Source organism: Pterocles gutturalis, unplaced genomic scaffold (genome assembly GCF_000699245.1).
Source record: "Pterocles gutturalis isolate BGI_N339 unplaced genomic scaffold, ASM69924v1 scaffold10794, whole genome shotgun sequence".
In the NCBI taxonomy this organism is placed as follows: Eukaryota; Metazoa; Chordata; class Aves; order Pterocliformes; family Pteroclidae; genus Pterocles; species Pterocles gutturalis.
Genome location: NW_010133318.1, coordinates 6,893 through 34,859, shown reverse-complemented (window position 1 = coordinate 34,859; position 27,967 = coordinate 6,893). Strand labels below are relative to the sequence as shown.

The 27,967-nt window shown below is 38.8% G+C and overlaps 1 protein-coding gene across 1 annotated transcript; it reads left to right on the top strand.

Moving 5' to 3' along the window:
• The first annotated feature begins 223 nt into the window (after positions 1-223).
• CEP78 (centrosomal protein 78kDa) lies at positions 224-26,227 on the top strand. Its single transcript, XM_010081188.1, has 15 exons — positions 224-476; positions 694-869; positions 1,498-1,570; positions 2,089-2,192; positions 2,972-3,146; positions 5,071-5,184; positions 5,418-5,482; positions 11,335-11,443; positions 13,024-13,159; positions 14,120-14,165; positions 15,370-15,513; positions 20,625-20,702; positions 22,480-22,646; positions 24,100-24,253; positions 25,703-26,227. Exons 1-15 carry the CDS (start codon positions 224-226, stop codon positions 26,225-26,227), a joined length of 2,319 nt encoding a protein of 772 aa, XP_010079490.1.
• The last annotated feature ends 1,740 nt before the right edge of the window (positions 26,228-27,967 follow it).

The window sequence follows — 27,967 nt, the reverse complement described above, 5'->3', positions numbered from 1 at the left end:
ATGTTCATTCAGCTATACATACACAGCTAGTGAGCATCACAAGACATCACTGTTTTAGCATTTACAGAGACATGTAAATGCTATACAATATGCAGGAACATATTCATGTTTTGGGTACACATGTTGAATTGGGACTGTGTAGTGAAATCAATTATACATCAGGAAAAGTTCATATCTTTTTTTTTTCTCCACTCATTTTAGAGAGATTTATCACATAAAAGAAATGATTGAGTCAGTCAAAATGAGAAGACAGTGCATGCTGGATTTCTACTCGCATTATGAACATCTTTGTGCTCTTCAAGGCTCTGTCCCACTGCAAGCTGTCAAGGCTAACCTGACTGAGGGGGCTCTTGATCTAGTTGTAGATCGCATCAAAGCTGCTGATTGGGCACCACTTCTGAATGCTATCAGGCATAATAAGACTCTGGCTTCTATTGGAATAAGAAGCTTTCATCAACATGGTCTTGGAGAATCAGGTTTGTTGTGATGACTGTAAAAGACATGTTGATGTATGCATGTTGGAATTTGTTGCATAAAGCTTTTCTGTGATTGAATACGTGAGGGGAGGAATTGTAATACCTAAGGAATTATTTCCATTTAAGAAAAGCAGCAAAAAAGTATGGTGTGATTGTGATTGCTTTTAAGTCTACAGGGACTGGATTTTACTGATGTGTAATTTTTGTTGTTTACTAGGTGTTGAAAGATATAAAACTTACTTTAGAAGGAGAATTCCAGCAATTCGATCAAAAGACTTGACTGGCCACCTATGCAAAGCTATCAAAGGCTGTCTATGTATATCAGATGTACTAAAAAATTTAGAACTTCAGGGTTTGCTTCTGAGGGAGAGAGATCTAATACTTTTAACAAAGGTGAGAATATTCTAGTATACAAATAAATGGAAAATATGCTTAGAATGTAGAGAAGTAGCGACAAAATTTTATAAATATTTGTCACAGGCAAGAATGTTCCTCTTCTAAGACATCTTTGGGTTATCCATTATATGAATTATTCTGCTGAGGTGTTTAGTATAACCTAGTCTTGCTGAATGAATATCTCAAAATTACATAATCTTCCCTTGCCCTTATTCATCAAGGCTTGTTAGAAAGTTCTTAGCAACATCTCTGCCATGTGTTTGGGGCATATAGCTTTGATTTTGACTGAAACTACAGTGCATGTACATGACAAGGAAAATTGTGGGACACCAAGGAGATAAAAACAGGTCTTGATGGTGTGTTATTGGAACATTCTGCAGTTTGCTTGTGAGTGGCTTCTAGGAAAGGAAGTTGCTGCTTGTTGCCAGTGTGCTATGGCTTCTCCTGTGCTAAAGAAATTAACCAGCTTAAACAGCTTTGAGGTTGACTTCTTTTGACCTTCCTCTAAACACCCTAGAGTTTCTTGTAGGGAGCACAAATTGTTCTGAGCAGTTTGAATGATTTGGTCTTTTCTCTGTATTTTTGTTTTTCACACTAGTTAACAAACATTGTTTTTATTCTGAAGGGTTTGGCCGCAGCTTCATCTCTGGAGAGTGTCTCTTTAGCTCACTGTCCAATTGGAGATGGCGGACTAGAAAGTAAGTTCAGAATCAGAAATGTATAAATATACTTCTCTCTTTTTTAGTCCTTTAAATAGGTAAGTTTTTCAGTATTTCAATTACTGTTTTAAATTTGTCTATAGTGACTAAAATAACAGTCTCTACTTTTCTACATAACAAAATTTAAAGACTTTAATTTCTTTGCTTGATGCCAGTAAATAGTCACACTACTTTATAATGATGTTTATACTTTTACTTAAAACAGTCATGATATAGGAGGTTAACTCTCATGATTTGTTCTTATTTACATAATTAAACTGAAATAAAATGTATTCTAGCTTGTCCAGATACTCTTTGCTAAACACTTGTGCTAGAAATATATGATCTTGAACACTTTAAATGTACTTAAAATATACTTTGTATTTCAACACCAGTTCTTTGTCAAGGCTTTTACCTATTAAAGCTGATTTGGCTTCTTAACATGGCAGTGAAAAAGTGTGTTCTGATAATCTGGCTGTGGTGTGTGTGAATAACATGTATGCTTTTGTTTTCTTCAGCAATCTGTCAGAGTGTAAAGAATTCAGCCACTATCAGATATGTAAATTTCACAGGATGTAGCCTCACATGGCGAGGGGCAGAACACATAGCAAATGTATTAAAGGTAATTTAATCACCTTTCTTAGAACCAAATGTTCACAAGAACTTAAATACATTTGATTTTTTCTGTTACTTTCAAGCTCTAAGTCCATCAAAGCACTGTGTGAGCAGCATATACGAATACTGAAGTTAAGTATGTGCATGGTCCTTCTGGATTTTGTGATTTTGTACGCCAAAAGTAGCTTAGTTTACTGGTGTGGGATTTAAATATGCTATTTCTTAGTGAATGTCAGTTAGGTAACAGTTCGGACTGATCTGTTCTCTTTAAATGAGGATTAGGGCTGTAAATGTCTGTCACCTGTTTTGGGGAGTGCTTCTTTCATTGTCACAAATTTTGAAAAATGTCTTTAAGTGTTCTTACACATTGGGTAAGAATAATTGAGGTTACAGTTTAAAAGCTCCTAATTGACTGATTAGTAAGCTTGTGACTAGTACAATATTCTAACTGATATTAACATTGGTTTACCTGAAAGCACATAATTTCCTAGTGTGTATTTCCTGTTGAAGATGTGTTGAAAGTGTGTGTCTGCCAAAAGAAGGTAATGAGATGTTTTGTGGCCATACTTAATAATTTGCATTGCAAATTGGATGAGCAGAACAAACATGACTTAACTCTTTTGTCTAAAAATTACTTGTATTTCTTCAATTCAGAAATGGTATAACTGTGTTTCTTATATCAGCACTCAAGCCATTAAATGTCAATTACAAAGATAACTTGTGATCTTCTTGTCATCGATAATGGCTTTGCCTTTGCACTTGGTAACAGCTTCTTTGTTTGCAAAGTGCCAGGCGATGAAAAGACATGGTGAAGCTTGGGCTGAAAGCCTACGTTACAGGAGACCTGACCTTGACTATATGACCGGCTTGAGGCGGATTACTTTTAACTGCAACATGCTTGTTGGAGATAGAGGAGCAAGTGCCTTTGCAGACTGTCTAGGAGAGGACCTTTGGCTAAAAGGTAACGTGAAACATTGACTCTTAAGACACAGTGGTGGCAGGCAGAAAACTTAAAATTGGCAGTTATAGCAAATATAGCCAGAAGAGTAACTTGCAATTTAGGGAGGAAATAGTAATCTTTTTTCAAAAGAAATTTCTTTGCCTCTTTTGAATCATCAAGGTGTCTGAATACTGTTGTGTCATCTAGTATTGTCCTCTTGTATTTTGGAGAAGTAACTTATTCTACAGTATATCTGTATAAAATGACTAATTGTGGTGGTGTAAGTCATGGCATTCTGTACATGGCTCAAACTATAAAACTATTTCAGCAGGTTAAGTGTTTGATGCCAGGTGTACAGATAGATAACATGCATACTGATGGAAGAGGATCAGATTAGAGAATGCTTAAGCAAACTGGATGTACAGGAGTCCATACGCCCTGATGGGATGCATCCACAAGTGCTGAGGGAGCTGTCTGATGCCATTTTGAGGCCACTCTCAGTAGTCTTTGAAGGATCACAGTGATTGGGAGGGGTGCCTGAGGACCAGAGGATAGCAAATGTCACTCCTGTCTTGAAGAAGGCTGGGAAGAAGGACCCAGAGACCTACAGGCTGGTCAGCTTTACTTGGATCCCTGGGAAGGTGGGGATGTGCTGCCACCCAGAGGGACCTCAACAGGCTGGAGAAATGGGATGCTGGGAATTTTGTGAAGTTTAACAAAGGGAAGTGCAAAGTCCTGCACCTGTGCAGGAGTAATTCCATTCACCAGAACATTCTGGGAGCTGTGTGGCTGCAAAGCAGCTTTGCAGAAAGGGTCCTGGAGGTCCTGGTGGACAACAAGCTGACTGTGAGCCAGCAAAGTGTCTTTGTGGCAAAAGCGGCAAATGATGTCCTGTGCTGCATTAGGCAGAGACTTGTGAGCAGGTTGAGGGAGGTGATCCTTTCCCTCTACTCAGCAGTGGTGAGGTCACACTTGGGCTTCCCTATACAGGAGAGAGCTGGAGCTACTGGAGAGGGTCCACCAAAGGGCCACTAAGATGATGAAGGGACTAGAGCAAATCTCATGTCAGGAAAGGCTGAGGGAGCTGGACTGTTCAGGCTGGAGAAGAGAAGGCTCAAAGTGGGTCTCATCAAGGCATGTAAATATGTGAAGGGAGGCTGTAAAGAAGATGGAGCCAGGCTCTTTCTGGTGGTGCTTGGTGACAGGGTAAAAGGAGGTGGGTACAGACTGAAACACTGGAGGTTCCTCCTGAACATTGGGAAACTCTTTCTTACTCTGAGGGTGACTGAACACTGATGGAGGCTGCCCACAGTGGTTGAAGAGTCTTCATACTTGGAGATCTTTAAGAGCTTTCTGGACATGGTACAGGGCAAGTGACTTTAAGTGAGCCTCCTTGAGCAGGGGGTTTTGGCAAGATGACCTCCACACGTCCCTTGCAACCTCAACCATTCAGTGGTACTGTGCACATGCAACATGAAATAAATGGCCAAAGCCATGATAGTACTCTTTCATGGTGACCATGTAACTTACTGATGTGTGCAAGCAATGAACTTGTAGAAGCGCTGACTCATACTTTTTAGACCTAAGTTATGTGTTTGTATATATGATGTTACCTTGAGCAGTTGGATTAGTTGGTTCCTGGGAATATTGTATCTACCAAGAATTGTCGAGAACAGTGACTTAACTCTGATTTTTGTATTCATCCCTTTGCAGTTGCTTAGCAGTTATTTCTTGATGTTGATCTGTAATACTGGTCTAAATTTCTAGTTTTCTTCTCTGAAAGTAATATTCTTTTTACAGATGGCTGTTACCATCATGTCCGCTTTTCTCATACTTCATGTTCTATAAAATGGAGGCTTTCAGGAGGTGTGGGTTAATTGTGTTAAATACTGACTACAGGTTATGCCACTGAATATATTTTTTTTTACCTCCTTAAACATTGTAGCACTTGATTTGCAGCAGTGTGGAATATCCAATGAAGGAGCAAGGTCATTATTAGGTGCTCTTCGAACGAATACAACATTAGTGGTACTTGACATAAGAAAAAATCCATTAATTGGTATGTATCTGTATCTACCTTTGTATCTTTGTGTGTGGTTTTTTTTTCAGTAACTCTGGGGGGAAAGATAAACTGCCTTTAAGGCAAAAACCTGCAGTAGTATTTTGCTAAACATTTTTAGAATAGGGGAAAGGAGCAGGGGAGGTAATGTGCACTGCTTATTTAATGATCTCTTTGCATGAGTACTTGTTTCACACAGCAAGTTCTTAATAAGATATCTTAATTCATTCTAGATCACGTTATGGTGAAAAACATTATTGAACGAGTTCTTATGAATGGAAATAGTGCTAATTCAGAGGTATGTGTTAGGCATTTTGGAGTGAGCTTGGGGTAGTTGCCATTGCATTTTTGTTTTAAAGGACAACTATTCTGAATGAATCAGATATTCTAGTTACAAACAGAAGTCTGACTCTTAAGCAGTTTAAAAACCAAAAAAACCTACTGTGAAGGGAAAAACTAAAAAAAAAATCTGTCAGTAACATGATATTTTATTGGGCATTTTGTATGTTTTCTTGTGTAATTTAAGATGTAATAAAACCACGATATGCATTTAGTGAAAAGAAAATATATGTGTGTATACTTGGGCATTACTATAGAATGTTAAGGAAATATTGCTGCTGGACTGCCGGAAGGCTTTCTACTACATGTGTCTTTCTTGTTGACATGGTGATAACAACTTTTTATTAAAAAGTAAATGAAATCACAACTTTAGAAATCTATTTAGAAACTTACTTTTTGTCAATAGTTTACATAGTTAAGATTTTTTTAAGCTACTGTTGTGGTTTTGAACCCAGCTAGTGGCAAACAAATACCACACAGCTGCTTGCTCACCTCCCACCTCCCAGGGATGGTGGAGAGAATAAAAGGTGTAAGGGGATAAGAGACTCATGGGTTGAGATAAGAACAATTTAATGACTAAACTACAATAAAATTGAAAATAATAATGATGATGATAATAATAATAATGAGGGTGACAGAGCACTGGAACAGGCTGCCCAGAGAGGTTGTGGAGTCTCCTTCTCTGGAGACATTCAAAGCCCGCCTGGATGCGTTCTTGTGTGATCTGATCTAGGTGTCCTGCTCCGGCAGGGGGATTGGACTAGATGATCTTTCGAGGTCCCTTCCAATCTCTAACATTCTGTGATTCTGTGATATACAAATATAGGAATAAGTGATACACAGTGATACTGCTCACCACCCAGTGACCAAGGCTCAGCCCGTTCCTAGCTAATGATCCCAGAGCAGGGAGGGTCCTGAAGCTGCAACCCTGAAAAGATAAGTGCCCAACCATCTGAGAGACTGAGAGCCAACTGAGAGAGCAAGATGCCCCCGGGAGAGAGAGAGATGACCCAGAGAGAGAATTTCCAGACAGAGCCTGATCTATATGCTGGGCATGACGTGGATTATACCACTGGCCAATTTGGGTCTCAGTCCTAAACCTAAGGTTGAATCCTAGGATAATAATTTGGGCTGTGCTCCCTCCTACCTTCTCCTGCACGAGCAGACACTGGCACAGCAGAGAAGCTGAGAAGTCCTTGACTGTCCTGGTGGCAACTCTAAACATCAGTATGTTATCAGCCTTCTTCTCAGCACAAGTCCGAAACATAGCCTTACACTGGCTGCTATGAAGAAAGTTAACTCCATCCCAGCTGAAACCAGGACAGTTACTCATGACTATCCTTTCCAATATTAACCATCTAAGAAAACAAGAGTTTAGCTGAAGTGCAGTAACCCTTGCCATTTTTACCTAATAGTACATAGCGTATACAATAATGTGCATAAACTGAATAGCTGGACCACTTATGATTAGATACACTGTTTAAATACTGAGTCTTTTGTTTATAACAGAGAAATCTGATTCAGTCCTAAAGGGCAGAGCGAACAAATGAGTGTACTCTTGTTCTTGTTTTCACAGAGCTGCAACAATCCCAGTTTTTGTTCTGGAACTCACTGCTCTTTCGGTTTTGAAAAGGCTTAAAAGTCAGAGCTGTGGATCTGTAGGGAGTATCTAATAAACTGAGAAGTTTGTGTGTAGGATTCCTTGGAGATTAATACAGTTCCCCAGTTCAATCTCTTAAAGACTTTTTTTTGAGAAACTGAGGTTGGTTGTGAAGGAGTAGTCTTTCTCCTTGGCAGATGCAATCAACACTTGCAAAGTGTGGCAGGGATCACATGAAAACAGCATCTCCCTGGAGATGCTTAAGGTGGCTGGAAGGTTGAATCATGAAAAAAAGCAACTCTCAGGCGTCTCTCATATACTAAGAGATCGCTCAACTCAAGACATTTGTTTTATATTCATCCAGGTAGTGTAGTATCTTGAAGTTGTATTGGTGATACTAGTAATTATTCATACCTCATTAAAAATATGGATGAAAAAGGGGCTGACCGCGAACTTGTTCAATAACTTTGCTTCTTCCACAAAAAAACCCAGCCTAGACTCTTTATTTCATAGGCTTTGCAAGTTGAGCAGGTGTGTTAATCTCCTTGAGGGTAGGGAGGCTTTGCAGAGGGATCTGGACAGGCTGGACCGATGGGCTGAGGCCAGTTGTATGAGGTTCAATAAAGCCAAGTACCGGGTCCTGCACTTTGGTCACAACAACCACCTGCAAGGCTACAGGCTCAGGGGAGAGTGTCTGGAAAGCTGCCCAGCAGAGAGTGACCTGGGGGTGCTGGTCAACAGCCAGCTGAACATGAGCCAGCAGTGTGCCCAGGTGGCTGTGAAGGCCAACGGCATCCTGGCCTGCATCAGAAATAGTGTGGCCAGCAGGACTAGGGAAGTGATTGTGCCCCTGTACTCAGCACTGGTGAGACCACACCTTGAATCCTGTTTTCAGTTTTGGGCCCCTCGCCACAAGAAGGACATTGAGGTGCTGGAGCAGGTCCAGAGAAGGGCAACGAAGCTGGTGAAGGGTCTGGAGCACAGGTCTTACAAGGAGCGGCTGAGGGAACTGGGGTTGTTTAGAGAAGAGGAGGCTGAGAGGAGACCTTATCACTCTCTACAACTACCTGAAAGGAGGTTGTAGTGAGGTGGGTGCTGATCACAATCAAGTGATAGGACAAGAGGAAATGTCCTGAAGTTGCACCAGGGGAGGTTTAGGCTGGATATTAGAAAAATGTCTTCACTGAAAGAGTGATCAGGCATTGGAACAGGCTGTGCAGGGAAGTGGTGGAGTCACCATCCCTGGAGGTGTTCAAGAAACGTGTAGATGTGGTGCTTAGGGACATGGTTTAGTGAGTTAGGTGGTGTGGGTTGATGGTTGGACTTGATGATCCTTGAGGTCTTTTCCAACCTTAATGATTCTGTGATTCTATGATTCTATGGAATAATATTTGCAGTTTATCATGGAAACAGTGCAGACACTCAAAAAGGGATAATGCACCTGTTCAGTAAGATGAATGCAAACTTTTTACGTTGAGTTTGATATTATTTTGAAACTGAAGTAGTTACTACCCTAATCCAGGATTTACAGTTGGTTTTGAGCTCAGTTACAGAATAACGGGATATTAAGAGAGTATTTGAGGTATGGTCTTGATGTGCTCTATACTGAAAGTCAGCTGTGTGGGGTTTTGTTGTGTTGTATGTGGGTGTTGGTAGTGTGTTGGTGTTTTGTTTTTTTTTTTTAAGGGATCAAAACTCAGCTGTATGATTTTTAAAAAAATGTACAAGGAAAAGTAACCTAAGATTGTATTTGTGAGAGTCCTAATGACATATTTTAAATTATGGGTGTAACCAACGCTCTGGTTCTTTTGATTTTAGCAAGTTTAGCATAATACAAAAATCTCAGTTATTTTGCAGATTTTCCATGATTTTTTTAAGGGAGTATCCATTATAGAGTAAGTTTACAAATTTAAGAAATGTTTGTTTCTTGTAGCTTAAGCTTGACAGAAAGAATACAGTCAGTTAGCACACACATTGCTTCATTCTGTCATTTGTGTACTGCCTCCAAACCTGTGAGGTTTCAAAAGGATGTGTTGGTCCATTTTTTGTAGGGGAGAAAACATAGGTGTCTGTCTTTGAAATTATTTAATTTAGTGTGAATTTCTTTTTTCTTTACCAATGGTAGTTGCTAGAGATCTAGATCTAATATTGATAGAAAATGAAGAATTAAGTAGACTAAGTTAGCCTGTGTGTAGAGACTTCTTGAACACAAGGTGCAAGATGTAGTTTGTTTGTGTGAAAGTAATCTGTTGCTTACTCTTGCTGCAAGTGGCCTAACTCATACCATATCTCACCCACAGAGTTGCATGGATCATCATCCCTAGTACTGCCTCCAGTTTTATCTGCCTCTAATTTCAGCTATTTATGCTGCCAAAGTCTAACTGTCATAATTCCATGAGTAAAACTCAGCAAGGTGTTGAATTTGTTTGTATCTGAGAAGTGGTAGAACTATATTCTGTACCATCTTATCATGACACCTGTTGTGTCAGCTCCATGGTTTTGCTTATGCAGAAAATATATTAGGGTGTTGCTTTACAAAGAGAAGTTTGGTGGGCTTTTGACTGGCCTCATAATAATAAGCCGTTGTAACTACAAAAGATCATGTCTTGGCTGCCACAAATAGCCTGTAATGTACTGTCACTCCTTGCTTACTGGATACCAGTCACAGCAACCCTTCCATCCTGTTCTGCACTAGAACTGGTTGTTTCTCTTTGATTTTCAGTAGCATGTAGGTGCTTGCCTTTTGGGTTGGGTTTTCAAGATGACCTGCCTACTGCTAATTGAACTCTTTAAATTTGATGGGCAGCTAAAACACAGGAAAGTTGTACTATCCTAGCAGCACTGAGCAGCTAGTATAATGGATTGTAATTGTAGATATGATAGGATGTGATAGGTGGTGAAAGTTTGTGTAGATTCTGAGAGAGACTGAATAACTTAAAGGAAAAATCCACTGAAGGTGTCTGTAAAACAAGTTGCTTTCATAGTCTGAACTCAAGGATTTAGTAATTTTTCAACACTGTCTTAATATGTTTGCCATCTCTATACTTGGATGTTGTACAACAGCAGCAGGCATCTACACAAGAGACAGCCTACTGGGCTAGATGAACTTTAGGTTTAACCTAGTATAGCTGCTCTTTTATATGTGTAATAAAACAAGATACTCTTGCTCTTAGAAGTTTACAATTTAATTTTACTCTTTCCATCTATTTAGTTTAAAATGAGCAGTTCACTTGTCTCAGGAGCTAGACCCAGCTGTAGACCCAGCAAAATTTATACAAAGATTATTTGAGTCCAAAGTTTAAAAAAAATCCGTTTTTCCTTATCAATGATAAACTTGGACTAAACTTGGTTAGTTAGAGCACAGTAATTTAATCTTTCCTTTGCATTAGGTGGAAATAACAGTGGCATACTGTTCCTACTCTGATGCGGCCTTTAGGGCTGTCTGAGATAAGTTTTGTGTTAATATCAACTGCATTTCCTTTGTGTGCTTCAGTGCTACACTTTGTACTAACTATAGCTTGATGCATACTGAAAAATAAGTGATAGTATAACTTAACAATATCTATGTGGAATAATAAAACTTTTATTGGGGAAAGAGGAACCTTTAAGAATAGAACTGTTGCTGTAAGGAAATGAAGCTTGAAGTACAGAAATTGCCTTTGATTATTGCTATGTCTTAATTTTAGATTGGAGGCTTTTACTGTGTAAGGATAAATTTTCATTACAGGCAGTGAAAATTAAACTTTGTATTTTTTAAACTGCTGACTTTATTGGTAATACAAAATCATGTTAGGGAAGCTTTTATTACTCTGGAGAACTTTGGCCTGAGCCAGTCATTCCTAGCAAGCCAGCTGAGAATGAAAAGCAAAAGCTAGGGTTTCCTTTTTATAGGGTTGATGCAATTTTTTTTTTTTTTACTATAAAAGGAGAAGTGTTTTGCAATGGAGAAAGGAAAATGTTGGATGGGATATTACAGTGGTGTTCTGGGAACACTTTCTGATAATATAGCACTCAGACTTGCATTGCATCTGTGTTTGAATTGGGGCTTTGTGGGATTTTTGGTTTTCCTTAATTTTACAGTTTATTAAGTTTTCTGTAATGAGCAGTGTTCTTCATATGTCTGACAAAAACCCCTCTAATCTTAAATGAGCACATCTTTAAATATCAGCTGCTAAAACAATTTGTCTTTTCTTTAAAAAAAAAAAATCCAGTATAAGTGGCTGATGTCTCCATCTTCCAAGGATGCATTGAAAACTAGACCAAAGAAAAGAACTATTGTCCTAGGAAGTGGTAGAAAAGGAAAAGCTACTATTCGTATTGGTAATACTGTTTTTATTTTCTTTTACTATAGTAAATTTTGTCTATAAAATAATCTTTTAATGTTTAAGAGCTTTAATTATAAGATATGCGATGTGTTTAAATGTCAGTTTTGCAGAATACTTGTCTTCAGAAAAAATTCCATTCCTAATTTGATAATGTGTCTTCTACCATCAGTAGTTTCTGTAGGAAACTTGCTCTTGTTCTTAGTGCTGTTAGATATGTGGCTGGAAAAATGGTAGGATATGCTAACCTAAATATGTGGAAGCATTGCACATTATTCTGAGTGCATCCTCTCCACAAGCTTTCACTTCTAGGAAGCTTGGTGGTAGTAAGTTGCCTAGTTTTTCTGGTGTTGTAACCTTTCTGTAGCAGATTGTCCTCTGCCAGAACAAACAAGCATGCATTTTTTACTGATGTACAAAATGTTTTAAGATTTTTTTTTTTAACTTCATGTAAATCTACTATAAATAGTATGTTTAAAATAACAAAGGTATCTTGAATTCTGTAATTTAGTTATGATAGCTGCTATATGCTAAATCTTTTTTAATAAGTTACTAAAACTTTCACTGTAATACATTTGGCTGTCTTTCATCTTTGCTCTAGTTATCTGGAAGCAGAGCGGTAAGCATAAATCAAATTGAAGTCTTTGTACAAATAACCTGTGATGGTCAGGGTGATGGAGGAAGAAAATGCCTGACTTAAATATAGGTGTGGTGTTTTTTGGTGTTTGTTTGTTAGTTTTCACCTCCTGACTCTTTAAAACAATCTTGTTTACTTGTGGGGAACAAACTGAAATTCAGAAATTTCGAATCCCATTAACACAGTTTTGCATTTCTATACCGTTACAAAATTAGTTGTTTTATTCCTCTTAGAGAAACAATAACCTGAGTTCTCACTGCTTTAACTGTATGAAATATTAGGTGAACGGTTTTCTGGGCTTGTTAGTTTTTAACTTAGATAGCACCTGGAGTAGAGTGATCATCCACACTAGGTGTTTATTCTGAATCTACTTTGAGTGACAGTGTATGATTTAAACAACAGCAAAAGACTGGACTAGTCAACATGACTTTTCATTATTATTCCTCTTAAGTGAAGATACCGGCTTAAGTGAGTACTGGCTTCAAGCATTTTGTCAGTTGCAAAACCAACGTTCTTCACACTAAAGCCACTAGAGGGCAATCTGAAGCACATAGATATCCTTACTGTCTACGTGGACTGCCTTAAGCTTCCACTTGAGACAATGGGAGTTAGGTATCTGACATTAGTAATGTGAATAAACCTCTTTAGCTACAAAACATTAATTCCTTTTTTGAATAACAGAGTGTCTTACTTAGATCAGCCTAACATAACAGTTAAGTATACGAGCTTATAATTACAAGCAGATAAACTGTTCACTCCTCGTTTTGAGAAGCAAAACAAAAGTTTTTGAACACTTTAGCAAAATTATACTGAAAGGTAGATTTCCTACAGTCCCTTTTACTACATAGGAGATTTTACTTACAAACAGTAAGATGTGAATTATATGTAAATAACTAACTGTAATGAATTATCTTTTCTCCTGTTCTTGCTGTTCAATGCAGGATTAACATCTAAAAAGTCTGTTAGTCCTGGGAAAAAAAATACATCTGTGAAAGATAGTTACTCACCAAAACCACTACCACCGGGCACAAAAGGCTTCCTTCCCTGGCGAACTGCAGAACGTGCAAAGAGATGCAGGTAAGGTTTTCATAGTACAAGGCAAAATAGTAAAACATAAAATCTCCATTGTAAATTTAATAGAGGGCAGTGTGAGCTTTCTAAAATATGTAGTTGAAAATTACACACAGAATTTCCTATTGCATCCATAATTTTAAATGTTTATATACATTTTGAGGATGTTACATAAATTCTATTCCAGAAAGTTTTTTATATACACAAAATGATATAATTTGATGGCCATAGAAATATCCAGGTGTAACAAAAAAACCCCACACAAACAAACCCACGTTGCTTGTTTTTTCTCTAGTTACTAATGATTTATCAGATTTATCATAGCTGAAGATGCAATTTAGTTTTCTAAGCTTGTAGTATAGTTGACTTGACATCTAGTTTTAGGTGCCTATGTATTTTTTACATCTCTTCTTTCTGTTCCATCTTTCCCAATGCCAACATAATTATTGTGATTATCTAAGCCCTGTGAAGTAAAACGAAAAAGAAAAATTGTTTCACATGGAAGCCTCCTGCTTCCTTTTGAAACTTTTTTTGTTTTGTTTTTAATGCATTCCCTAGACATTGGCCTCTCAAAATGGAGGCTATATAAATCTTTTAACAAAAAAATTTCTTAATGCTCTATCATAAGTATTTTTATAAAACTTGTGATTCAAAATGCTGAACACCAGATTCTCATGTTCACTTTAGTTCATCGTAATTAACGAAGTGAGATGCCTATTGAAGACATTAACATCAGCATCCAGTAATGTTTCTCTAATTCATGATTAAGTAGAAGTACTGCTAGAACAAAATGAGGCTATAATGAGTGTTAGGCTATAATGAGTGTTAAAGGCATACAGTGCAGTCTCTGATGCTGTTTTCACTTTTACTGCTTCACCTGTCCTAGAATTCTGTGTTTGGAAATAGAAGTAGCAATACTGACATTATAAACTTACTTTCCTCAAAAGTGCTTTTTTCTAACTTTAGAGGGGTGCCAGTGGATAGTACTGAAGAACTACCAGTGAAGATTCAGGTACTCTCCCTCTCATATGATGATTTATGTAGTAGATGAATGCCTGAAAAGAGGTGAAAGTGTTCTTAACAGGATCTTATTGTCTGAAAGTTAAGACTGGATCATACTTTTAAAGTTTCTCTCTCAAAGAAGTGCAAAATAATAATTTATGTCAGCGTTTGGTTGAAAGTTCTTTGATACTTACTTTATTCCTATTTTTGTATCACTACCTTTTGGTTTCTTAGCCTTATGAGCAAGCTGGGTTTGAGTATGGGCACAATCCCTCCGGAGGCAATAAGGAGAGTTAGCAGCATTTTTTCTCTGGAAGGTGCTGCTTCCCCCTTCCTCTCTTTCCTCCTTTTGCTTTTGGACTACATATTTCTGTTTGAACCCATCTGTGAACTGCTGTAGTAAACATACCGTCAGGGTAAAAAAAGATCCCTTCTTTCCTCCTCCTTCTCCTTTGCATCCATTTCTGTCTCCCACACCGCCCCACCCTCCAGAGAAAAGCTGAAGAAGTGTGTTAGTGTGTGCTGATGAATTAAATTGGCTCACAGAAGGGCCTGATGGTTGCTGAACCCAGCACACTTATCCCCTGCTCTGGTTTAGGCTTCCCATGGGCTGCTGTCCTTTGGCAAAACCTTCTCCGGCACAGGCAGCTCCTGTGGGGTGCAGCTCCTTTGGCCTATGCTGCTGCTTTGGCATGGGGTCTTCCCTGAGCTGGAGAGTGGGGGTCAGCTGTACCATCCAGCACATCCTCCTCCTACTGGCCTGGTGGTCCCTCTGTTCTATTTCACTCCTTTTCTCTCCCTCTCCCTCTCTGGCAATTTTGCCTTTTCCTAAATATGCTTTCCCTGAGGTGCCACCATCGCGGCTGCGGGGCTCAGTTGTGCCCTGGTGCCCTGTGGTGGGTCAGCTGGAGCCGGCTGGAACTGGCTGTGTCTTGTCTGGGGCAGCCCCAGCCTCTCCTCATAGGGACCAACCCTGCAGGACCCTGCTACTAAATCCTTGCCACATATACCCAATAGATGCACACATAGGATTTCTTATTAGTATTGTTTTATGCAAATTTATTTCAAAATTGCATAGCTGGACAATGTATATACATTGTAAGGGTCTCTGGGAAACGGTTGCATTTATCTCAAGCTTTTGGTACTATTTAATCTTTGATTTTTATTGCACTGTGTAAATGCTGTGAGTGGGTGTGGTTTTCTGATGTGATTAGACAGGTATTCCTGTGAAAGTGACAGTCGAAAGTGCTTCTGCATCTGAAACTGAGGACACAGAAGATTTAGATGATGTTATCCATCATCCTGATTTGGCAAAATCAGTAGATAAGACTAATGTAACAAAGTATCAACAATTACAGGTAAGAGGCATGTTCTGTGACTGCACGTTGTATCCATTAAACCATATTTTGTTCAGAGAATTACGGTTAAGCTAGTAACCTGGTCATGGAGTAGGACTTCTGAAAAACTTTTAATTATCCTGTGTTATGTCACATAGACTTCCATTTCAAAAGATGTGTGTCAAATATGCACTGGATTTCCAGTCTCTGAGTAGTTCTAGTGAAGATGTATTCTCTATAAGCATATTGTCCAATCAGGGCCATAATAAGGAAGAACTTCACTTAATACACATAGCTGCAATATGTATAATTTTTCTGTTCCGGTCTTGAATCACAGTTCACAAATCTTTTGATCAGTGTGTTGCCTGTAGTATTTCCTTCCAAGTATTTCCTATATAAATGTAATTTAATGTTATTTCTAAGAGCTAAAATATTTTTAATGTTTGCTGTGTAAAAATAATAAAAAAATAATTGAAAGTGTGTTAAAGCACTCTGTTTTATAATTGTGCTTGGTAACACACTTTTTCATTTGCATTTTGTTATTCCCTCTACTATTTTGATCATTCTAAATAACTAGCAGTAGCAAGACTGGCTATTGCTGCAAATGTCTTGACAGGGAACGTTCTTATAAGAGGGAAAAACGAAAGCTGTGTTTCAGTTGCTCAGTGATGCTGCTGAAGTAATCTAGGGCTATTATAAAGTAACTCCCTCAGGCAGAATAACTGGGTTGTTTCTGCAGTGTTAGGATTTGAATTTTATTTGGAGAGTCTACACTGCCTCCAAATGAATACTGCTAAAAATGAGACCTACAGTCAGGCTGCTTTTGGTGGTGATTGTCATAGAGCACCACATTGGATGAATGAACCATTCATGTGTATAAATATTATTACAATATAGTCTTTGTGTAAGTGAAGTTGAAACTTGTTGCAAATCTGTATGTAATGGGAGAGTCAGGGTGGCTTAGAGTTACTGGGGAAGGCAAAAGGACTGTACACATACGGCGTAAGTGACTACCTACCTTTCTTTTCCGCTGATGTATACTTTTCTTTAGGCCTACCCTTTTTCTCTCTAGAACTTTTGTTCAGGAAGATTTTCAAGCTTTTCACGTGTTGCTGGGACTTAAAGGTGTATAGTGGATTTCTTCTTTGTAGGTGATTTCATACCACTGTTCGTGTGCAAGATGTTGACATTGTGCTGTGCAGTGGCTTCAACGCTGTCATCCAGAGCTTTGTGTCTGGAATAATGGAATTCCATGTCACGTGCATATAGTGCCAAAACCAACTATGCAGCAAGTACGGTGCTTTCACAAAACACTTGATGTATTTATTTTGGTGTTTGGAGAGGGAGGAATATTACTTTCAAGACACACTGCAGAGGCAGCCAGTATTCTGTGCTTTGGGGAAGGGTTGTCGTATCGACCTATGTTGTCAGCGTTACCTGTAGTGTTAACGCATAGAGCAACTGTAAGGCAGGGATAAGTTGTGATTAACTTGAGCTTCCTGGGAGGTTAAACTACAAATTTTAGGAACCTACCCCAAAATTGTTTCTAAATTTCCTGTGCTTATAAAGGCCCAGATTGTCCTGATTTTCTGAATTTGGAAACCAAAATACTTTTTTACACCATGGTTGCATAACTGACAGCAATGTTCAAGCAGTCTCAAACTGCTTCTGTGCCTCACCCATCCTCTTTGTTACGTTGATGCAAGGCACAGTTTCACATTATGTCGGAACCCAGCTAACAAATTTGTCACCATTGAATTGTGAGGTCTACTTCCCCTCTGTCCCTTAGTGCTTTTCTGTTTCTTGTTTCAGTCTTTTTCTCTCTTGTCTTTTTCCGTGTTTGTCTGATCATAAGGCAAATTGATTCAACTTGCTGATGTGGAGAAAACTCATGTAGTTCAACAAAAAAGAAGTGCAAAGTCCTGCACCCAGGGAAGAACAACCCCATGCACCAAGACATGCTGAGGGCAGACCATCTGTGAAGCAGCATTGCAGAAAAGGCCTTGGGGGTCATGGTGGACACCCAAGTTGAACAGAAGCTAGCAGTGTGCCCTTGCGGCAAAGAAGGTGAATGGCATCCTGGACTACATTAAGGAGGAGTGTCACCAGCAGGCAGAGGGAGGTGATCCTTCCCTCTCTGCTCAGCACTGGTGAGGCCACACCTGGAATATCATGTCCAGTTCTGGGCTCCCCAGTGCAAGTGACACATGGACATACTGGAGAGAGTCCAATGAAGAGTGACAAGGGTGGTTAAGGGACTGGAGCATCTCCTATGAGGAAAGGCCAAGAGAGCTGGGACTGTTCAGCCTGGAGAAGAGCAGGCTTGGGGGGATCGTATTAACATATATAAATACCTGAAGGAAGGGTGCAAAGAGGACAGAGCCAGGTTCTTTCTAGTGGTGCCCAGTGGCAGAACAGGAGGCAATGGGTGCAAACTGAAACAAATGAGGTTCCCTCTGAACATCAGAAAACACTTTCACTGTGAGGGTGACTGAGCAGTGGCACAGGTTGCCCAGGGACGTTATGGAGTCTCCATCCTTAGAGATATTAAAAAAACTAGACACAGTCCTGGGCAGTTTGTTGTAGGTGACCCTGACTGAGCAGGAGGTTGGACCAGATGACCTCCAGAGGTTCCTTCCAACCTCAACCAGTCTGTGGTTCTGTGATATTTTTGCAGGTTAGTTTTCAGCCATCTTAATGACTCACACTGGCTTATGTGACTGGGTGCATTGCAGAACCGGAGCATGGTAAGTGGTAGAAGTCTGTCACTGATAATGTGAGAGGGGAAGTGGAGGACCCTTTTTAATTGTGTTAATCGGGCTTAGGTACTGTCATTAAACAGCTCTTACTGCAGAACTGCTTAAGTGGGGAGCTGACTTGAGGAACTGATCTAGCTGAAAAGTAATCCAGTGTATTTGGCTGTAGCAGGCCTTGGCACAGCCTTTCAGTAAAGTGGGACAGCTGGCTGTGCTAGAACAATGATGTGATTGCGGAGTGGGAATAAACAGTGAGAGATGGGAACTCCTTGAACTGCCAGTGTGCCAAAAATGCTCTCCAAATATCTCTTGATGTGAGTAAATGACTAGACTTTCACTTTAGTATGCAGGTTCTTGAGAACTTCTCTGCATCCTTCTGCTCAGAAAGGGGCTTTCAGCATACTACTTACTGAAACTGTATTAGTTGTGTTTTCCTTTTTTAAAAAAGTCCCTTGGCTAATGAAAAGCTTAATTTCTGCTTAAATGAAAAATAAGAACTCTTAAATATTCTTCCTTCCACTAGAGGGAATCTGAAATATCAGAATTCCCTCTGATGAAGAGTGTATTTGAGGAAACGCCCAGATTTTGAAATTTTAATTAATCTTAAAAATCTTGATAATTTAACTGTTTCCTAAGCCTTTGCCCTTTGAAAATACAGACCAGCAATTTGAAGGAGGAGGTCAGTGCTGTCACCTTTGGAATTGTCTAAAACCTGTTCACAACAAGAATACTATAGAACTAAGGTTTCTAAAGTAGAGTTGCTTGCAGAAAAACCCTACACCTTAAAAACTTTAAAATACATGCATACACACTGTAAACGGAACTGTAAGAATTCTTCAAGCCTGTGGTACTTGTGACTGATCTTCAAAGCTAGGTTACAGGATTCTAGCTTACTTGTCAAGTGAATGTAGAAGATTGTAGTCTCTACTTTCTGTGTTGTGCTTCTGTATCTATAAAAAGATTTCTAGCTCCCAGTATTTCCATGTGTTGTGAGGCAGATTCCAGTAACATTGTGGTATTTGTAGAGGGTTCTCATTAGAAATTTCCACCCCCACTCCATGCCTGAAGGAGATTTTGTTACATCATGGGACTTAGATACAGTTAAATCTCTTCACAAATACTGTCTTTGATATGTGGTTTTGCTATACCTTCTGACCTCTGAGAGTCTTTCTTGTGTGTTCAGATGATATATGACTAGCTTTCTAGTTCCAGGGTCATCTTGGTTGATGCTAGTCTACGGATCTTAGGAGCGAGTTGCACACCAGTCTTTTCAGTTGATTGCTTGTATGAAGTGCAGTAGTATGCTCCTGAAGAAGGTTTTGATAGTAAACAAAGGATTTCAGTACTGTTTGATCTTTGCTTCTCTATAGAACTGAATGGTAAGGTGTGTACACAAAGGAGTGTCCTATGTTACATATGTATGCCTGTATACAAGGTGTATGGAGAAATTAAGCTTTGTATACTGTTAATTCATATAGGTTGCCCTCTGAAAAATAGAGCAGCTTGATAATTTTAACAGTTTTCACCTTTGGAACCAGAAGACCATGTTAAAGCAAGCAAGAACAAAAATTTCTATTTGTTCTTCCACGTCAGATGCTGTAATTAAAGATGATAATACTCTGCTATGATATGAGAAAATGTGTCGATTGCTTAGCAAATCCTGAGTACTGTTAACTGAAACTGAGATTCATTACATAGAACTAAAAGTTAAATACAAGTGTAAGCATCTCATGAATAAGACTAGAATATATTTTTTAGGTGTTTGGGTTTGGTTTTGTTGTTGATTCAACACTAAGCTGCTTCACTCAAACAGCTTGGGCTTGTAAAAAAACTTGATTTTTTTTGGTGAATAACAAAGTGAAACCAGTTGGAAAGAGTATAATTCTTGCAGTTCAGAATCTTGTATTCCTACTGCTGTAATAAGGAATAAAATCTTGGATGAAGAATATATTCTAAAAATCTAGATGTGTCTACTAAGTATTTTTTCGGAGCTCAATCTGCGCTTTTGACGAGGTAGACGAATTCTACCATTCTAATGAAAAATTAGGTTTGAAAAGGCGAAGGGGTAGAAGAGGAAATAAAGAAGAACATACATGTCTGATGGCAATGTCATAAGCCCAACAGATTTGTGCTATAACCTCGTGTTACCTATTGTTATATTGCAAATCTGTTAAGCGAGTCACTTATTTCCACCTTCCTATGTTATTTTTTGGCTTCCTAGGGTTATGTACTTGGTAGACCTCTGTCACGTTTTTTTGTAGAAGACATATTATTGCTTGGAATGCTGTGTGCTAGTTGTGAATTCATCGTGTTATTTTTTTGCAAAACATTGCATTTTGAGATAAATTAATTTATAGTTTATCTGTGTTACGACAGTTGAAACTGGAAGAATGCATGGAAAAATTAAAGGAAGAACAAAGAGCCAGAGTAAAGGCTGAGAAACGGATAGTGGAGGTAATGCTACTTAACAGTTAATAATCCTTACTTTTAAAGGGGGCACCAATCAAACTATCCACTTGCTTAATTAGAAGTAATTATCAATGACCTCTAATGTGGTGGCTTCCAGAGTTTCAGTTCAAAGTCACATGGGTCATTTACTAGCCTAAGGGCAATGATGAAATCTGTGTTTAGTAATGTATGTTTATTTTCCTGATCCTATTCCAGAGCCTTGAACTCTGTGTCATGCTACTCTTTCAATGTGTTTCATTCATTTATTGTATTACTTGTGATCTGGGGCATCCTGATGTTTGTTTTTCTTGAGAAAGTGATTAAATCTGTTTTCAGTTTGCCACAGATGGATAGTTCTTTGAGGTGTCCCACCTTCTTTATCATCACTTGTGCTGAAAAGCTGTCTGTTGCAAATGTTGTTTAATTTGGCTTATTCTGTCCCTTTGATTTTTAAGTTTTGTTTCTGCAGGCAACAAAAATGTTAGATGCTTTTCTGCATAGCATGTTGGCCATAGCTGTCATTTCTTGTGAAACACAGTTTTGCATTATGACAGAACCAAACTAACATCTTTTAACAATTTTCTGTTAGAAAATGGATAGAAAATAGAATTGTGAGGTCTATTTCCGTTGTTGCTGACCTAAAAAGATCCTTGTGCATCAACAAGCAGAATTTCTTTGTAACAGAGTTCAGTGTAAGATAAATAAATGGATTTGGTTCTTAGATGTGATCTGGAGTGGAATGGAAGTGGTGGTACCCTTTGGAATTTAAGCAGCAAGTGGTGCCCCACAGTACAGGGAGCAGGCATTCACAAAGGACTTTGCACTCTACAAGGTTCATTGGTAGTCCTCCGGTGCAGCGATCCCCATCCTCCTGTAATGTGAAGTGCACCACTGGGCTCTGCTGGATGTCTGTTGTTTTAATAATTAAATGCTTTTTAGTCTGAATAGCCACTGCAACAAATCTTTCTCTGTCATGCTAGGTGTCTTGGACCTAGCACCTTGTCTCAGGAGAAGGGATAAACTAAGTAGCAGTAATTTCTAGAATTGTTCATTTTGATGCTGGTTTCACAGCTACAGTGGACTACACAGATCTGTCATTTCTTTATCCTCTCATAAAAGATGAAAGGAGGAAAGCCTGTGGTAGCAGTGACTGAATATCTGTAATCTTAAATGACTGCCTGAGTTAATGTTTCCTTCAAGCACTGTATATCCTACAGTTATCATTCAACTTTCAGTTTGTCATTGGTTGATCAATGTGAAGAAAAATTGGATCATCTTAACTTTCAATTTTGGCATGCACAGTGCAGGGGAGAGATATAGTGGTATGCATTCCCTTTGATACAGAGGAGTGAATATAAGGAGAGCATTGGCCTTCATTAAGGTTTTTTATTAGTAAAATAAATTCTTTGGTGTTTATATAATAAAATACAAGCAAAATAACATGATACGAAAGCGAAATTTTTTGCTTGCACTTGCTTTGCAACATTCTGTACATTCTGAAGACAGTGCTGAGCCAGCAGTTTTGTGTGCCTGCAGCAATTTCACTATGGTAGCACAGAATTGCAGCTGTGGATAGACAAACCTGCACAGAGCTCAATGTAACAGTGCCTTGGGTATCTCTGGTACAGGAAGCTCTATATCAGTTATGTCAGTGACTTTGGGTATTTCTCTTTGTGATACTGCTGTATAGGCTTGCAAAGGTGGAGTTGGATTTTATGGGGTTTTTTTAACTGACAGTGATGGAAATTACCTTTTTTTTTTTTTTTTTTTTCCTTCCCCATAGCTGGAAACTGAAAATGCAAGGTTAAGGAATCTAAATATCTCGCTGTCTGAGGTTCTTCATGCACAGTCAGTAGCCAAGATGATTTTGGAAGATGAAGGTGTTCTAGGAAGCATTGAGAACTCTTTCCAAAAGTTTCATGCTTTTTTAGACCTCCTTAAAGATGCTGGGTAGGTTGTTACTTTACTTAAGGCTTACTGTTTCTGCTGAAATCTCTGCTGCCTCTTCTCCCCAGATCTTTAGGATGTACTCACAAAGAGCAAAGGAAGAAAAATTAACAGTAGGTACCTACTGTTCAGTCTTTTCTCAGTGGGAAAAACATGATCCAAGCACTGTCCAGCTGAATTAATGTATCTGTCCTTGGGAAAGGCTTTCAAGAATCCAGTTGCAGACAAGAGGAAAGCTTCTATTAAACCATGTTTCCAAATCTTCATTGAATTACCTGCAGCTCTCAGCATTCCTGAAATAGGAAAGGCTCAAAATGCAGTTGAACTGGCTTCAGAAGGTGTCCTGTTGCCTTGGGCCCCCTTTTACTAGTTGGTGGACATAAATCTAGATGGATTAATCTGGCCTCTGTACTTAAATTATAGTTTATTTATTATTACTTGAAATATTTTAGAGAGTTTTGATTAATGTCTGTCTTAAGGCTCTACCATTATACTTGCAGTTTCTCAGAGGATGTTCATCCTTCCTACTTGTCATAGAATTTCAGCTTGTCAAACTTGTTTTGTAAAGCTTGTGTAGCCAGGCATGGCAATCTTACCCAGGAGAATGAAGGAATGATATGAAGATATATTGCAGTCTATTCTGCATGTTCTGAGAAGACCATAGAAGATTTTATTTGCCCTCCCTGCCTCCAAATTGTAATAATGTAACTTAATGTAAAGTTCACCCAGGGGCTGCGGTCTGATTTTGTGCCAATCAATTGGTAGAGTTGCCATCACTTTAAGAATGAATTTCAGCCTTTGGAGGAAGGAAAAATGCTCTCTCATGGCATAAAATTAAATCTTTCAGAGGGGTCCTTCATTTATTCACGATAATAGGGAGCTGCTTTGAAAGTTGCAGAATCCCAGTCACTGTTCTTCTCAATAAGCTTCAGTTTAATGCTGTGCTGTTAATTGATGGCTGCAACTTCTCACTTATTGAGGCTTAAAACACACAAGTGGTAGGTTTGGCCAACTTGTAAGCTGGCAGGTGAAACAACATGATTGTATTTGTGAAGCATGTAATTGGATTTGGCTGCTAGAGATTATGCTAGTTTGGGAGATGTGCCCCAGTCTTCTGCTTGAATAATAGAGTTTTAATCTTTGTTCTGCCTGACAGGGAACCTGCTTGCCAGCATCCTGCTCTCAGATCGGTGCTAACTGGGAGAACTTCATTCTTAGCCTCCTAACACTGAGTGAAGATTGACAGTTTTGAACCTGCAGGCTAATTTGTGCAAAGATAGGAAAATAGCTTTAGCTACTTGTTTTCTTTTTTCTTAAGCTATTTTGGGCTTAGAAAATAATGGAAATACTGTCTTCAAAGCTTCAAACAGATTCTGTTTCTTTTGGTTTTGAATGTTTAGATCTTTCACAGGGTAAGTTTTTTTTGTGTCATTTTCTATTAAACTTTATTTTACAGACTTGGACAACTTGCTGTATTAGCTGGGATAGACCAGTCAGATTTTGGGCTTTTGGGGCATCCGCAAATGAATTCTACGCTTAGTAAGCCTGCTAATGTGCTAAAGGAGAAGTCTTTTGAAGAAGAAAGACAAGAACATATCCAGAATAGCAAAGTAAGTCTATAGAGGCAATGCTAGTGGCAATGTCCTTGATGCTATTTAATGTACTTTTCAGCTGTTATCCCCCTCTGACTGAAAGTAACAATTACCAAATGATCCATGAAGTTATTATTGCAATCTTTCGCTGTAGCTGTATTTATACAGATCAATTCAATGATTAATGTAAGCCTTTTACGTGATTACCATTTGGAACAGAAACCATAGTATTTTGTAATGTTCTGAAGAAAGCATTGGTGGTAATTATGTTGATTCTTATTCTGAAATATGAAGTTCCAGTAGTGGTGTGCATCCATTAAAAGTGGAAAATACCGTGACTAGGTTTTTTAGAAACATTTAATAATGATGTAAACTTAAGTCTGATAATAGGGGGTAGTACAACATGCCTATTGAAAAGCAGGATTTCTCATATGTTATTGCAGTGTATGTGTCCAGTCCTTGGATTTCTACATGGGCCATGCCATGAATTTCAGGCAACTATGAATTTGTGATATTAACAATATAAGATTTTAGTTTCTGTTCTGAAGTCAATAAATAGAAAACCTTCTGGATTTTTCAAGGGAGGTAATAAAGTTCCCTTGGGGTAGGGGGAGAAGACCAGGCTTAAGTTTTTAAGGCAATTAAAAATTAAGATACTGGAAGCCTACGATCTTGTCCAAGTTCGATAAACCTGTCATGCTAAGAATCATTCTGCTTAACAGTATGTCTCTTATAACCAATGTCTTCGCTATTAAGTGTTCCAAATTCCTCAAGAACACCATGGGCTTCTAAAACATGATTAATGAGTAAAACATGATACAAGAGTAATTCTCATTATAGGTTCTTTGACATTTGTTATAGTTTGGCTTGCCACAGTGTTTTCAGCTGATGGACTCTTATGCATTGTGACATTAACTTGTTCAAGCGGTTTGTTTAAATCATTGTTTTTCTAATTCATCTACATGTAGAAGCCTGAGTTTCAGGTGTTTTTTAAGAATACATTGCAAAGGTTGATTACAAAAAGCTTCAACAAACACACTATTATTTTTGTTTGCTAGTATTGGTTAGTTCGGATTCTCATAGCAGCTAGGTATCATGGGGTAGATTATGGGGATCACACTACTGTCAACTTTGAGCAAAGGTAATGATTTGCAGGTATTTCAGAATGTTCAACATGATTAGGGTTTGGCTGCTTCACAGTATAACTGACACATTTCTGTAGTATAAAGTTCAAGGTAGATGTGAAACTGTAGTATGCCTACTCTGTGTCGTTATCACCTTACAGTCTTCTGAAACTGGCGGTCTTTGAAAGGTAGTACAAGCTGTGTGATTGCTATTGTTTCTGAATCTTTTCTGTATTATGTAACAACTTTATTTTGCTGGCAAATTTTAGTATATATGGCAGTTGCAATACTGGATTTTTTTCTCTAGTTGTGTCAGTATCTTCATTGGAATCTCTTATTTCAGAACAGAGCTGGGGACATCCAAGTTTCTCTTCCTGGCACATTTCAATCCCAGATGGTTGTGAATAATGCCTTCTCTGCTCTTAGAGAAATACAAGAACTTCAGACTGTTGGACAACAGTATCATCCAGGCTCACAGGATGAAAACGAAGCACAAACAATTAACCAAAATAAAGAGGATAAGCCTCGAAGTAGTACTCCAACACTCTCCGAGAGGAGAGTCAAACAAAATGAACACACAAAAGGACATCACTCAGTAAGGCCATTGATTACCAGTCTGCATTCATTTTCTGATTCCAGTGTACATATTAAAAGTAATGGTAGCAAAATATCCAGTGGTGCTTCTGCTGAAAAAAGTAAAAATGGTTCCTCAAAGAAATACATCCCTAGAGCAAGTGAAATAGCAATTACAAATGATGGAGCAAGAGGAGACCAAAGTAGACTGCAGGCAGGAAACCACTCTGGAACTGATACTGTAGAATCTGGCTCTGAAGTACAAGAAAGTATCCAAAGTGTTACTGGCATTTGAAATGGTTCTGAAATTTTTGAACTGTTCTTTACACTTGCAAGATTAAAAATAAATTTTGGATGTCTCAGTATAATTTGTGAATTTTTTGTAAAGTAATGTAAACTTTGTAAACTTTTAAAGCATTGCATGCTATTTAGTGTTCCTATTTCATGTTTGCATCACTTGTCACTAGATTTTTATTTTTGGAAACATGTGATGCACTGGTAGAATGGTACCCTTCAGTTTGTACTGCATACAAAGGATTCCTGGCATGTGGATTTTATTGTGTATCACAGATCTCCTTATAGAGTGTAAACTGTTTTGAGCTAATAAAATTAATTTGAGTAAAAGTTTTGCTTTTAATTTGCAGTATATTGCAATGGAAGTGGAAGAAAGGGGTTTAGGGCAAATATCAATTCATGCCAAACAGTGTGGGTATGACAATCCGAAAGGTAGTAGAAGTTTCAGATTTGAAAATGACCCCAGAAACATCTCAAAAAGGAATATTTAAATACAGCCATTCTTCCTTATTTTTATGACTGCAGATCATAGAATAATTCATGTTGGAAGGAACCTCTAGGGCATGTCTAGTCCAACTCAATTAGGTTGCTCTCAGGACCTAAAGAAATGTGAGAACATAAAAGAATACAGTTGTTTTAGAACTCCTGGGGTTTGCCCACCAGCTTCTTTTTCACATCATTTTGCACAGACAGCTGATTTGCAGCTTCTGAACTATGGCACATAGTTGATTTGCCAAATGTGGCACAGAAAACCATAGGGTTTTGCACCAGGAATAATAAGATGATGCCCTTCAGTATGACCCTGAAAAATAAAGCAGTATCTTTATTTTTGTACGCTTGCCTGAGTTGCCTTAGTCTTCACTGGCAAGTGCTCGAGCCACACTGCCGAAGTTGCGGAAGGCAAAAGCAGTATCTGGGAGAAGGAAGAACCACCAGCTGCAGAAGATCAGGTTCGAGACCATCTAAAAAACTTGAACATGCACAAGTCCATGGGACCTGATGAGATGCATCTGTGGGTCCTGAGGGAACTGGCAGATGGGGAACCGTGAGAGAAAAGTCGCAAAGCCACTATCCATCATACTTGAGAAGTTGTGGCAGTCTGGGGAAGTTCCCACTGACTGGATAACGGGAAACATAACCCCCGTTTTTAAAAAGGCAAATAAGGAAGACCCAAGGAACTACAGGCCGGACAGCCTCATCTCTGTGCCTAGCGAGATCATGGAGCAGATCCTCCTAGAATTTATGCTAAGGCACGTGGAAAATAAGGAGTTGATAGGTGACAGCCAACATGGCTTCACTAAGGGCAAATCATGCCTGACAAATTTGGTGGCCTTCTATGATAACATCACAGTGTTGGTAGATAAGGGAAGACCGTCTGATATCATCTACCTGGACTTGTGCAAAGCCTTCGACCCTGTCCTGCATGACATTCTTGTCTCCAAATTGGAGACACATTGATTTGACAGAATGACCACTTGCTGGATAGGGAATTGTCTGGATGGTCACACTCAGAGTTGTGGCCAGTGGCTCAGTGTCCAAGTAGAGACTGGTGATGAGCAGGACCAGTGTTATTTAACATCTTTGTTGGCAACATGGACAGTGGTGGGCCATTGAGAGGTGGGCTCATGCAAACCTCATGAAGTTCAACAAGTGCAAGGTCCTGCATGTGGGTCGAGGCAATCCCAAGCAAAAACACAGGCTGGGAGGAGAATTAATTGAGAGCAGCCCTGAGGAGAAGGAC

Excerpts from the sequence above, each read along its gene's own strand:
- CEP78 (XM_010081188.1), top strand. The coding sequence starts at position 224 with ATGATTGAGTCAGTCAAAATGAGAAGACAGTGCATGCTGGATTTCTAC. Across the intron at positions 1,571-2,088 it reads TGGAGATGGCGGACTAGAAA|CAATCTGTCAGAGTGTAAAG; the intron begins GTAAGTTCAGAA and ends TGTTTTCTTCAG. Across the intron at positions 11,444-13,023 it reads AAAAGCTACTATTCGTATTG|GATTAACATCTAAAAAGTCT; the intron begins GTAATACTGTTT and ends TGTTCAATGCAG.